We start from the raw sequence: 12,544 nt of genomic DNA, 5'->3' as shown, positions 1-12,544 counted from the left end.
CCAACTCCGGGTGAGGAGTTAGCATTACCTCGCCCGATGGTCGGTGTGTGGGGTTGGTGGAGGGTGTTGCCACGGGCACCAGCATCTCGGTGAGCGGGCCGATGGTGACGACCTACACTAGAGTATCGACCATGGGTGTGAAGCGAGGGCGATTCGGCTCTTGTCCCAGGAACGGAATACGCTCTCCGCTGCTTTCCACCGTGGCGCATCGCTGGCGGGGCTGCACGTTGAGCCCCAGTTTCTCCAGGAGGTCTGTACCTGCCATACACTCATGGCACAACACACTCGAGACATAGATTTCCTGGGTGCACACCTGGTGTCCGAGACGGACCTCGAGGGAGATTCTCCCCAGCAACCCCATCCCGGCTCCACTTGTCGTGTGCACCGCGCGATCCGGGGCCTGCAGGCAGCTCACGTCACCCGCGAGCACGCTGCAGTGTGTGGCGCTCACGAGTGAGGCCACCGCTCCCGTGTCCAGTAAAATCCGGGTGTGCTGTCCGTTCACCTGGCCTTCTACCAGCGACGTGGCCCCCGTGATTCCCGCCACCAGCTCCCTCAGCCAGTCGCCCGTCCTCACCGCGTCCTTGGGTGTTGTGGTCGGAATCTGTGTGGAGGTCACTCACTCACCATTATTATTATCGTCATTTTGTGTTGGGACCACGTCGATTGCACCCCTAGACGGTCCATTCTCTAGGGGGCGTTGGCATTTAGACCTGGCGCGTTTCTAGCATGGGCGATCTGAGGGCAGTCTCTCACGAGATACCCTCGATGGTCGCACAGGTAACATGCTCGGGGAAGAGCGGCGGCCCCGTAGGAGCCTCCCCGCCCGCTCCCTCTTTCTCTTCCAGTACGCCGTTGCCCAGACTCTGCCTCTAGTCGGGCCACCCTCCCAGTTAGCCCTCCTACCGTGGAGCGTAGTTCGCCCATCTCCGACTGGATTGTCTCCACGGTAGACTGCAGTTTGGTGATATGGCCGCCAACTTGGGTCACCTGCCGGCTATATCTCCCATGCCGGTCTGTAGCCCTGCTACCCATCCCGGGGTTGTCTCGCGGGATACCGGAGGGTCCCTTTGCCCGACCCCTTACCATCCTGGCAAGCTCCTCCTCCTCTTCTTCCTCAATCTGGGAGCAGGCTTGCGACGGCGCGCTCTCGTCCTAGCCCTCGGAGCTGCGCCTGTTCGCGGGAAATTATTTCACATTTACTACGCGCGCTCGACAAGGGCGTTAAAGGGAAGACGTGTACAGCTCACATCGGGCTGCCACCACGATGTGCGAGCCAAGTACCGCTGGATCTTCTCGGCGGAAAGATCCTCAATCACCTCAGTCGTGTACCCCGGGCGTGCAATCTTTGTTAGCACGCGCATCCTCCGCATAGTTACAGAAATCCTCGCCGGGTTGGCGGCGGCGCGCCTCTAAGGCTGCCTTTGCCTCCTCCTCATTACGCATACCGAAGCGCAGATCAAGTCGGCGCATCAACTCCTCTAACTGGGTTTGCGCGCTTGCGGGTAGGGCCTCCACAAAGTCGGCTGCCCGCCCATCCAGGTTCACAGTAAGTTGTCGTAACGCCTGCGCATCCGTCCACCCATTAATCTCTTTAGCCCCTACGATGTTGCGGGCAAACGCCTTCCATGAAGGGGTCCCCTGGCCGGTGAACACATGCCTTATTTTGTATGGGGTACTACGCCTCTCTCCCGTGGAGATGTGGGGGTTTGTACGACCTCTGACCCCAAAAATGTTAGGGCTGCTGCCCCTCGACTCCTCGTTCTCTTGTGCCCCCCCCCCCCGCTCTCCACCTGCCTGCTGGTCCGCGTGTGCTTTTTGGCTTTCTTCATTGCGGTTCTCATTGAGCCCGCCGTGGTCATGCGATTTTAAGTCAATCCACGGCGCCGCAGTGCCATTCGGCTGGGGGGGGCTCACCAATTCCCTGGCCCTGAGAAACCGTGGAGTACCCCCACGAGGGGGGCGGCCCTCGGGTGAAAACTCAGGAGCAGGTGACCTCCCCACGAGGCCCTACGTGAGTGCGTGTGTGTGTGTTTATGTGGGGGGTGGTGGGGGGAGTGCTGTGACGGGAGCCGGGTGGCTCCTCGGCTGCAGCAGCACAGCGATGGCCCCGGTCTCGGCGGAGCGGCTTCGCTGTCGTGGCATCACAGTGGCTCTCATGGGCCGCGACAGGAGCTTGTTATGAAGGTACCTGCACAGAGTGGGTTGCGTGGGTGGTCCCACACCTAGTTTGGTCAACAATGGTTATCTGTGGAGTTTTTGAATTCACAATCTGGAACTCTGAGAGCCCCACGAGTACTCGTGTCCGGCTCTGCATTTGGGTATCTATGCATTGTATATTGTTGTCAATATACTCGTGCACAAGGATGACACAACACAGCTTTAAAGTTTAAACTTCACACACATTGCTAGCGCTGGACGAATATTTTTTTAATTTTCAAGGATATTTTGCATGCAGTAAGCATTTTTGCGAGACACTGGTATGTCCTGGGGTGTATTTCCATTTGCCTATCTAATTTGAATGAGTCTACATGGCTTACCAAATGCCATTGAACACACTCGCTACCCTGCTGTCAGGAACTGTGCGTTCCGTATGCAATGTGCTTTAATTTGAAAGACTAGCACTTGAAATGTCATTACCGTGGTAGCGACTGTGTTGTCTTCGCTGTCTGAATATGGTAAACCGATATATGTTCATTTAAGGGAAAAACCAGTGTCGGTATTTGAGGAGGGAGCAGATGTAGCCAGAACATTTTGAGTTACGCTTTTGCAGATCATAGAGAAGAGTTGCGAATATTTTCAATAAATGATAATTCAAATGAAGTCCAGATATGTTTTTTTGTTAAACCTCTATGTATTTTTATTGAAAGGGCATTACGTAACCACAATTGTATATAGCTTCAAAGGTGGCCATTTTGTTTTCACGATCTTAAATATGTGTCATTTGTTTTCCTTTATGCAGGTGCAAGCTGATTTGGATCAGCTACATCTGCGACCGACCTCATATCGTTTGAGAGCTTAGTTCAAGGGAAACGGATTTAACTGTTTGGCGCGTCGCCCGTCTTGATGCGCGAACTCCAGCAAATTGTATGCTTCAGTTGGCGGTCGACGTTCGTAGTGGGCTGCGACCCTCAAATGCATGGCGCCACCCTCGTGGTCGCCCCCGTGATACGTGGATCAAACAAATCATTCAAGACACCGGTGTATAGCAGCAATAGTAGTTTATGCAAATGCTGTCGCAAGAGGTCACACGTTTGGCACAACGGCTCTTCGCCGACTATGTGTGATAAATAAATGAATGAAACGATCTCTGGCGGATGTCATGACATTGGACAAACTGTCAACTCACGCAAATCTTAAGCAAATGAAAAGGACATGTGCCTCTGTCTAATTCTTCCTTTGTCATTTGAGCAGTCATTTTATTTCCTGCACCTTTGAATGCAAATACCGCTCTATTGACAAATTCTGTATGACCAAGCCCCGTGTGATCCAGCCGGGCCACTCTTTGTTTACAGACCATGTGGATCACACTCTTAGGAGTTAACGTATCGACATTATTACATGGATCTTGCTTTTAGGCACATCTAAAGTTTGACAAAGCACAATCGATAAAGAAAGGGATCGTGTGGTTGCTTTGTTTCGATCAAAAAATATGTTCCTATTCGAGGTATGTGTGTGTCTGTGTGTCTGTAATTTGAATGTATTCAAATTAGTTTGGGAACAGAAGTGTCAGAAATGCACAGTAGTTGGAAGCCTTGCTTTTTACAGCTCAAAAACCAGGGCAGTGAACCACACCATCACTGTTGTGACTACCCCTCAGCGTCGCCAACTCCTTTAAGGGGAACGTCGCCAAAAAAAACTTAATATTTAAAACCTCCACATTGCAAGAAAACGCAGAAACGCAACGTCTGGAAACAAAGAGTTCAACTCTGCCAATCATCATATCCTGCAGGAGTTAAACTCTGGAAATCGCCTGGTGATGCTCTATGGGATTACGAGCGAAAACGTTTGAGACGAATTCTTAAATGTTGTGCATTAATCGTCTGAATACTGGTGTGCTGAAGCAATACACATCTGCGTGTTTCTTCACCTGATTTTACTTTTATTAATTGTGTCGGGTGGAGAAGGGATACGGGACAAATTAGAAATTTCCAGTCGCTATTTTAAGCAAACAATATGCATATTAAGGTAGATTAGTGTTTGAATTTAAATCACCACCGTGTGGCTGTTTAACCATAGCCGTTTGTCTGCTGCCCTCTGGTGGGTGAAATTATTCTTATGGCGGTTCCCCGGGGTACCAAATAATACAAAATGGCCGAGGCAATTATATATTTAATTTCTGGGACACTATTTTTCCAGGGGTGTACTTCACTCCGCGACTGGGGTACCAATCAATCCGAAATCAGTGCTACTCCACGATGTCGAAACGCCAAACATTAGCATAAAAAATTCGTTATCGAAAAATTCTACTTTGAATAGTGCATCGTGTACAGCTCGTCGAGATGAGTCGATTACCCCATCGCCGAACATCAATAAACTAAAAATGACTGCATCGAAGACATTCTGCGAGGGCCGGGGTACTATGGTACCCGGGGTAGCGACGTAAGGTTCAAATGCTAACAGGAGGCAACAAGACATCAGCTTCTTCCACGTTTTAACAGCCGTTCTTCAAGGCTTGCCCACTCCTGAGACTACCTTTGTGAGACTCAGGCATTGATAGTGAACCCCGATAATATTATAGCTGCATTAGCTTGTCTCTATATGAGTTTCGTGCATTAACAACCCAAAGGATGTTGGACTACCTCATACGGAGTAATCACATTACAGCATTCTTCTGTTCATCCAGGAGCCAACAACATCTTTATTTTCCATGTATTCATCATTGTTCGTACATTATTTAGCGAATCTGTGCATTCCTGTTGTGTTTATTTTAAATGCTGATGTATTTTCTTCTTTGGTTCTTTCAGTAAAGTCACGTAGAATGAGAATAAAATAATAAATTGATAAAATAAAATAACACAATAATATTCTCACGACGTTTCGGCCACAACACAAGCGGCCTTCATCAGGTGAAGGGACGAGACTGTCTGGTAGGACAGCGCTGGAGTGAAAAAGCCACGCTCAGATCACGACCTTTAAGCTGTGTGAGAAGAAACAAAGCGCCTTGATATATTGTCTTGATTTACAACCTGATGTTTTGTATTATGTTAAATATACAGTTAAATAAACTTAACATATTGTATGTAAAGTGCCAATGAGTGTGGAATCCATGCTCAGATCTCAAATTGCCAAGAAAACCTATCACAACAGACTAGTTAATATAGACTGGAATCCTATAGATTTGACAACAGACAGAGGTGTATAGCATCGCATGTACAAAATATATTAACTTTCTGCAGACCAGTGTCGGAATCGGTCCATGCATTTGTAAACACACCGGCCCAAATTCGAGCTATGAGGAGCTAGGTTGGCGAATAATCTTTGGGGATGCCGAACACGGGACTTAAAGTCAACTGAGACCATAAATACGCAATGAAGCGTATACATTAGAGGTAATAAAATATTGTAATTTAAAAACAAATGAATATTTTGACTCTGCTCACATTTGCAATTACCCAACATAGACCGACCCACTGGCCCAGTCCACCTGCTCAAAATAACTGAACGCGACCATTGTGTCGCTTTTACCACCAAAGAGTGGAGCGAATGTGGCCATCGCAACAGGCCACACAACTGTAGCCTGGTGTCATCCTTGATATGACTCATCAATAGTCTTCACTCTTTGCTGTTGGCATATGCCTCGAGGAGCCCGACATATGAAGAGGGATAATTCCATTTTACAATGAGGAACCAGATAAGCAAAATACTAAAGGCAACAATAATAGAAACCTGTAAATATTTTTAACAGTAGCTTTTTAAATGCCATTAGAAAAAAATCGCACAATTTAATGACTGCCTTGATTATAATTCATTTATTTGTGGAAAATTATTCCACAATTTTCAAAATGCACGTACACAACATTACTGTTATTGAAATCACAGTTTACCGAACATAAACGGAATTCACTTTTATTAAATTCCACAGTAGTGACAATACACTACGCACAATTAATATATCTATTTTCATTTTTTTCACGAAAGCCTGCCATATTTTTCTACTTTTGAATATAATAGCACATTCCTAGTCTTATGCAAATACTATATACATGCACCTATCACAGTACAATAAAAAATGCTTTAACTATTTCCACACCCGAGTGCAGTACTGAGAGAAAATTAACCTAGTAATCGGCTAGGGGAGGCACAACTCTTTCCAGCTATGGTATTTTCTCTTCATTTTGGGGGAAAATTGTTAAATTTCTGACATACTGAAAATTCTGGTTACGGATCGTTCTCGGGAACCTAACCGTTCTGTAACCTGTGGACTGCTTTTGGTTCTTTCGATAAAGACACGGAGTTACAAATAAAATAAAGTTGGGAATTTGTGCACAAATGTAGGACAAATCTCGTGCAGTGTGGGGAATAACGCGGTGGAGAGCGTGTGGCTTGTTTGTGCGCCGCTCCACTTGGGGAATCCCAATGCCGGTATGCCACATGAGGTCACGGGGTCACGGCTGTGTGCGGTGCAGACAGTTGATTTCAAGTTCTTTGGAATCTGTAGTGCAACATCCGTGGCAGCGACTTTCAGTGAAGAAGTGGAAAACGCTCGATTGGGATGTTACACCAAACCCTTTAATTAGCACTTTGTGTGTTGGCATGAAACCCGAGAACCAGAAGTAAACCAGCACATATGCATGTCGGGAAACTCTCTATGCTCTGTACTAATGCACTCCTGGCCACGTTATATCACATCACGTGTGGAAGATTCTCAAATATCTACTGCTCCACAAACATTCCACTCTAGAACGCCAAGTTTTAAAGGCAAACAAAAAGGTTAAAACGGTCCAGGTATACCCCAAAGACAATATTGAGTCTAATAAACGCATATTCTTTGTTATACTTGAACATTATTTATCATTACAACTACATTTTGTATCCGTTTTAATCGAAAAATATATAAGAACTAAAAATGTCCTTCAAATAAGGTGAACAGAATGACATTTCAAATTGAAAGCCAGGTGTCTCCCTGCTCATGCAGTGTTGGGCAGTGTTAACTTCGCTGGTGGACAGAAGCTAGTGGTAACGATTCCTCATACTTATGGTGGGGGACTGTATCCCTGTTACATTCCAACAAAGAAGTACAGACTTTACTAATTTTATTAACCAGTTGGAAAAAAAAAGCTTAGGCAAATACCAACCAAGATGTAATGTGTTTGCATAACGACACAACTTTGGGCATATGTATTCAAGGTTTCCAATACACAGCGTTGATAGCCGTCGATAAATAAAACATGAATAGCCTACTGCTTCCCACCTGCTAACACCCACTTGATAATAAAGATGCCGAAACGTCTTTATTTGGAAAGAATCAAGTTCACATTTGCATACGGATGTGTCCGCCAGTTGGACTTCCCTTTTGTGTTCGCCCTTGGAGGTCTTACGTGGGCAACAGATTCTGTATAAAAGCAAAGAGATCCCAACAGCGAGACACGGCAGTGGAGAGGATTCACTCGTGATCGAGAAGCTCCAAGTCATTGATTAACTATGCTCGCCTTTCTCGTCTGTGCTGCTCTGCTGGTTGGAGGTGAGTACTCCTCTTGCTGACACGTGGAGCTGCTGAGTGTTTGTAAGGCACGCATTTGATTTAGTGGAGTAACCGTTCCATCTTCTTCAGGAACTGGACTCAGTTCTAGAAGCAGCTCCTGGTACCAGACATCCCTAAACGCCTTTTGGCTGTACTCGGATATCGTAAAATTCTTCCATTACATTGCCAAATACTTAAATATTATCTATGGCACGAATGATGGGCCCTCTGTGGATTCCTTCCTATGGTGCCTGAACCCTGCGGGGATATCCAAACACCAGAACACGCGACCCCAAGCCTTTAATACCACGGCGAGGAAAACTATCTTAGGTAATTGGAAGTACTACTAACCCCCTTCCTGGAGACATTGGAGTCGATTATTATATACTCTGGCCCCAATGGAGCACCTTAGTCAATCTATGTATATAAAAAAGTCAAAAATTGTCTTTTTGTCGGTTTGTGGCTTTATGTGTGTTCGCGCACTTGCGAAGGATTTGGCTCTCCAACGGTGGGGTTTTACGTTAAATAAAAATCGCCAGGTACCACGCCGTATGCCCCGCCGTGAGCAAGCCCTATTCCTTTTTCACATCCGTCAACTTTTCTTAAGTGTAAGTAGCGATTTAGTGCGATTTTTTTGCGCTAGCTCTTTATTTATGTATTCATGACATGTGCACAAACATATCAACTGACGCCTTATTGGGAATATACTCTGAATGATAGTAGTTCCTAGAAGGGTAATGGGTGGATTTGGGCTTCAAGTTCTCTCCATTACACGTCACTCGTTATTTTGGTTATACCACATGGGTTATAAACGGATCCCGATATACCCTCAATAACCCCTGGTTGAGGAGAAAAAAATTACCCAGATGGCACAACTCCTGGATATGCCAACCCTACATGTACGGTGATATGCGCTCTGTCATGGTTGCTGTTTCGGGTTTAAAATAAAACAATATATGTAAAAGAAGCTCCTGTAACGTGGAGTAAAACATTGGGCATCATCCAGAACAGTACAAGGCACAACCCAAAAACACATCAGAGAGATTTGTGTGGTATTGTTTGTGCTATTGTGTGCGTTAGTGCTATTGCGTTTAGTTGTGTGCGTGTCTGCTATTGTGTATAGTATTGTGCGTGTATGCTATCGCTTACAGCTGAGGTGTCTGCTCAGAGCTGTGGGATCGCAGCGTATTCCCAGATCCGCGTGGTGAACGGCGTCGAGGCTCGCGCCAACTCCTGGCCTTGGCAGGTAACGGCAGAGGCTGAATAACAGCCATCACAGCCACACGATGCATTGTCAGTCGATCTCAGTGCAACAGCATCCATTGTTGTACATGCCACGTGGAGGCCCTCATCCAGCAGTGGATTGACATGACAAAAGGGCTGCATGTGTGCACCATGAAATGTTCAGATCTTCCATTCTTCTTAATGACGTTGAATCATTGACTATAATGGGAAAGTGGAAGCGCAGTATTTTACACACTGCGCATAGAATGAGGCTCCGTGGGTTACATTACCTGCGACTGCTAACATCAGTGGCGAGTGACATCCGAAAGCGTAACCGGGTTACACCCCATCACAGCCAGCTGTGACTAGCATTGTGAGGCAGTGGATTGACAAAAGGTCTAAGTTAGAACTGTATTATTTGACGTATAAATTGGACTGAGTTATGGAAAAATGACAGTAACTACCACCACTTCGCTGTGTTTGCATTGCAGGCCCTCGTGCAGAGGTTCTCTGGAGGAAGATGGGTCACATACTGTGGAGGAACCCTCATTGATAGTCAATGGGTGCTCACCTCTGCCAGCTGCTTCACGTGAGTCACCGCACCAGTGGCGTCGCTAGTGTGTGTGCAGGCGGTGCAGCTGCACCAGGGCCCAGGTTTCTATGCAGTATTCACCTGTACCACTTTGCGGCCACCATAGGTGGAGCAGAGGATCTTTGGAGCAAAAAGGCAGCCTCTATAAATGACCTTTACAAGTTGAAAATACCATGCTGTAACTCGTACTAATTCTGTTTAGTAATTCTTCATTGCAATATTTACAGGTGTAAGTGATTAAGACCGTCCGTCGCTCTGTTATCTGCCCACATCCACCACAACGTGCAGGAGTGGCTACAGCTACAGGGTGGTGCTGGGAAAGCACAGTGTGTCTACATCCGAGTTCGGGGAGGTCACCCCTCCATTGAGCCTGGCCGTCTGGCATAGCTACTGGAATCCCAGCATCCCGGCAAATGGGTGAGAACGCACATGGGCTACGTGATACCGTGACTTTCAGAGTTGCAATAGACAGACACACATACATTCAAACAGACATAAAGCGCTTCATTGACGCTGCCTTGAAGTGCCAAAAAAATCTAATTTTAATAAAACTAGACTTTTGGCGACCCATGGCCGCCATATTCTAACTCCTGCCTACACATTAAATCTAGACTCTATTTAACGTAGGGTGTATAGGCATATATGCCCACAAAGAAATGTATATTTTTGGGGGGGGAAGGAGGGAAAATAATTTGGGGGGGGGGGTCGACAATTGTTGTAAACTTGTTGGATCAACTTTTTACCCCCACATCTGGGGGGGGGGGGGTTTACTTTATCTAACTCTTTGATTCAGCCTCCTTCTGAAAGGCTCTAATAATTTAGTTGACGGACAAACAAACGGACACATGGAACGCCGGGCTTTAATAATAGATATTTCAGCGAATGGTCATTTTTCAACTGCAGAATTTCATGATATAAGGCAGTGATAATAAGGTGATTAGTTGTCTTGATTTGTACTCGTACGCGCTGAACCCCCATTGCTTGGTGTTATGTTCGTTGTTGAGCGTCGCATTACGACTGCCCCTGGTCTCGATCCCCCACAGGTACGACATCGCCATGTTCAAGATTGCATCGCCCGTGGCTCTCTCCAGCAAGGTGCGCCTCGCCTGCCTGCCCAGCGCCAACCAGATCCTGCCCAACAACTACCCGTGCTACGCCACGGGCTGGGGATCCCTCGACAGTGAGTACTGTTCACTCGGTGTGCATTAAACACAAGAGGAGGCAAAGTTATGGGGAGTGCAATTCAGCCCAACGTGTCAATTTCCACTGCAGATTAACGAGATGAAGATGGCTGAGAAACTGTCACAAGTCACATTTTAGGGTTGACTCAGCCCTTAATATTTTTGGGGTTGAAAAAATAAACACAACTCTGCATCGTCAAGAGTGGGAAATAGCCTGCCAGGAGGGTGGCGGTGTTGCTTATGTGGCCTTTCCCTTCTGAGCATAGAGACACCGACGGTTCACTTGGGGAGCGCCTGTTAACGCCACCTAACTCCGATGTTTTCACCAATGCTCTCCGTCACCACATTGTCTGTGCGCGTGAGCAGCCAGCGGCCCCTTCCCCAGCGCCCTGCAGCAGGCCAGCCTGCCCGTGGTCGACTACGCGACGTGCAGCCAGCCCAGCTGGTGGGGGAGCAGCCTGAGGAGCAGCGTGATCTGCGCGGGGGGCAGCACCCGCTCTGCGTGCTATGTGCGTACGGAGCGCAACGCGAGCCAACCCGCGTCAATTCCCTAACGAAAATTACTGATGAGAATAGTTGTCAACAAAATGTTTCCTTTTAAATCTTAATTTAGTCAACAGTGACTGTGAGTGGACAACTATCACCAAGCATGGTGATGACTTTGACCACTGACATTACTGACTGGCTCACCTATTAATGTTGGGGGAGCGAAAGGGTCGCACATCCACAACATTAATTAATAACTCGAGTCGACAAATATATAGTGTGACTGTTTTAATCGCCTCGAATAAGAGAATGACTAAATGAAATCCACGGACACTAAGATTTTACTAAAATCTCCACTGACTAAGTTAATGCATGACTGTATTAACTCAAGGAATAACAAAAAAAAAACAATATAAATGTTGACTTGTCATATTTGGTAGCCAGACACTGCCACGTGTGTCTAGCTGCCAGAGTCGTATGGGGCAAGACACAGAAAGGCGTTTTGGGCGATGGGAGGGATCAGGCCTTGGGGTTGTGCGATATAAATCCGTTATTTAGCACCACGGTCCGAAAGCACACTTGCAACGTTTGCTCATCCAGACACCGATGCAAGAGGTCCAATCTCCTGGACTGAACCTTGCCAGCACCCGCCACCACATCCCGTCGCTGCTTTACCCAGTTAACGTGGATGCACGTCTATCCTCTTGTATGCATCACAGGGTGATGGAGGTGGCCCACTGAACTGCCAGCGGTCGGACAATGCCTGGGTGGTGCATGGAATCGCCAGCTACGTCTCATCTCTGGGCTGCAACACGATCCGCAAGCCCACCGTGTTCACCCGGGTGTCAGCCTACAACAGCTGGATCAGCGCTGTGAGTGCCGATGATGACAATGTTAATCTTATTACCATGATTTTGCTCTCAATGTCAATATTTATGCTATTAATGTAGCGATATCATTGTCATTACTATGCAAATGGTATTCAAAATCATTGCTAATTCCACGTCACTGTCAATGTCGTTATTGTTACTTCTCTTATGAATATCAATATTATTGTCAATGTTGATATTGTAAATATCAATGTAGGTGTCACCTACAACCTATTAATTAATCAGGGAAACGTAATACGGATGGGGCATATGTGGAGGATTGAAATGGACATGTTACCAAGACAAGCATTGACAGTGGAACCAAGTGGTCAAAAACTAAATGGAAACATTAAAGCCACAAGATTGGTCATGTGTTGAGTGCAAATAGAAGCGATGGCACGGTGTGATGACCTTTTAATAAATCATAAAGCAAAGGTGGCATGAGTAATCAGTGTGGCTAGTTTCGGCCAAGGTATGATTGCCATCATGTTCGTTATCTGTAGGTACT

General features: G+C 46.7%; 1 protein-coding gene across 1 annotated transcript; it reads left to right on the top strand.

Moving 5' to 3' along the window:
• Positions 1-10,494: 10,494 nt before the first annotated feature.
• Positions 10,495-12,248, top strand: LOC142924308 (chymotrypsin-like elastase family member 2A). The gene is made up of 3 exons (XM_076066449.1): positions 10,495-10,680; positions 11,048-11,190; positions 11,887-12,248. The coding sequence occupies exons 1-3, from the start codon at positions 10,557-10,559 to the stop codon at positions 12,115-12,117; spliced, it is 498 nt and encodes a 165-aa protein (XP_075922564.1). The 5' UTR covers positions 10,495-10,556; the 3' UTR covers positions 12,118-12,248.
• Positions 12,249-12,544: the final 296 nt, after the last annotated feature.

Source organism: Petromyzon marinus, chromosome 12 (assembly GCF_048934315.1).
Source record: "Petromyzon marinus isolate PM22_M1 ecotype Great Lakes invasive population chromosome 12, UKy_Petmar_22M1.pri1.0, whole genome shotgun sequence".
NCBI lineage: Eukaryota > Metazoa > Chordata > Hyperoartia > Petromyzontiformes > Petromyzontidae > Petromyzon > Petromyzon marinus.
Note: the sequence above shows the minus strand (reverse complement) of the source record. Positions and strands in the feature narration are given on the sequence as shown.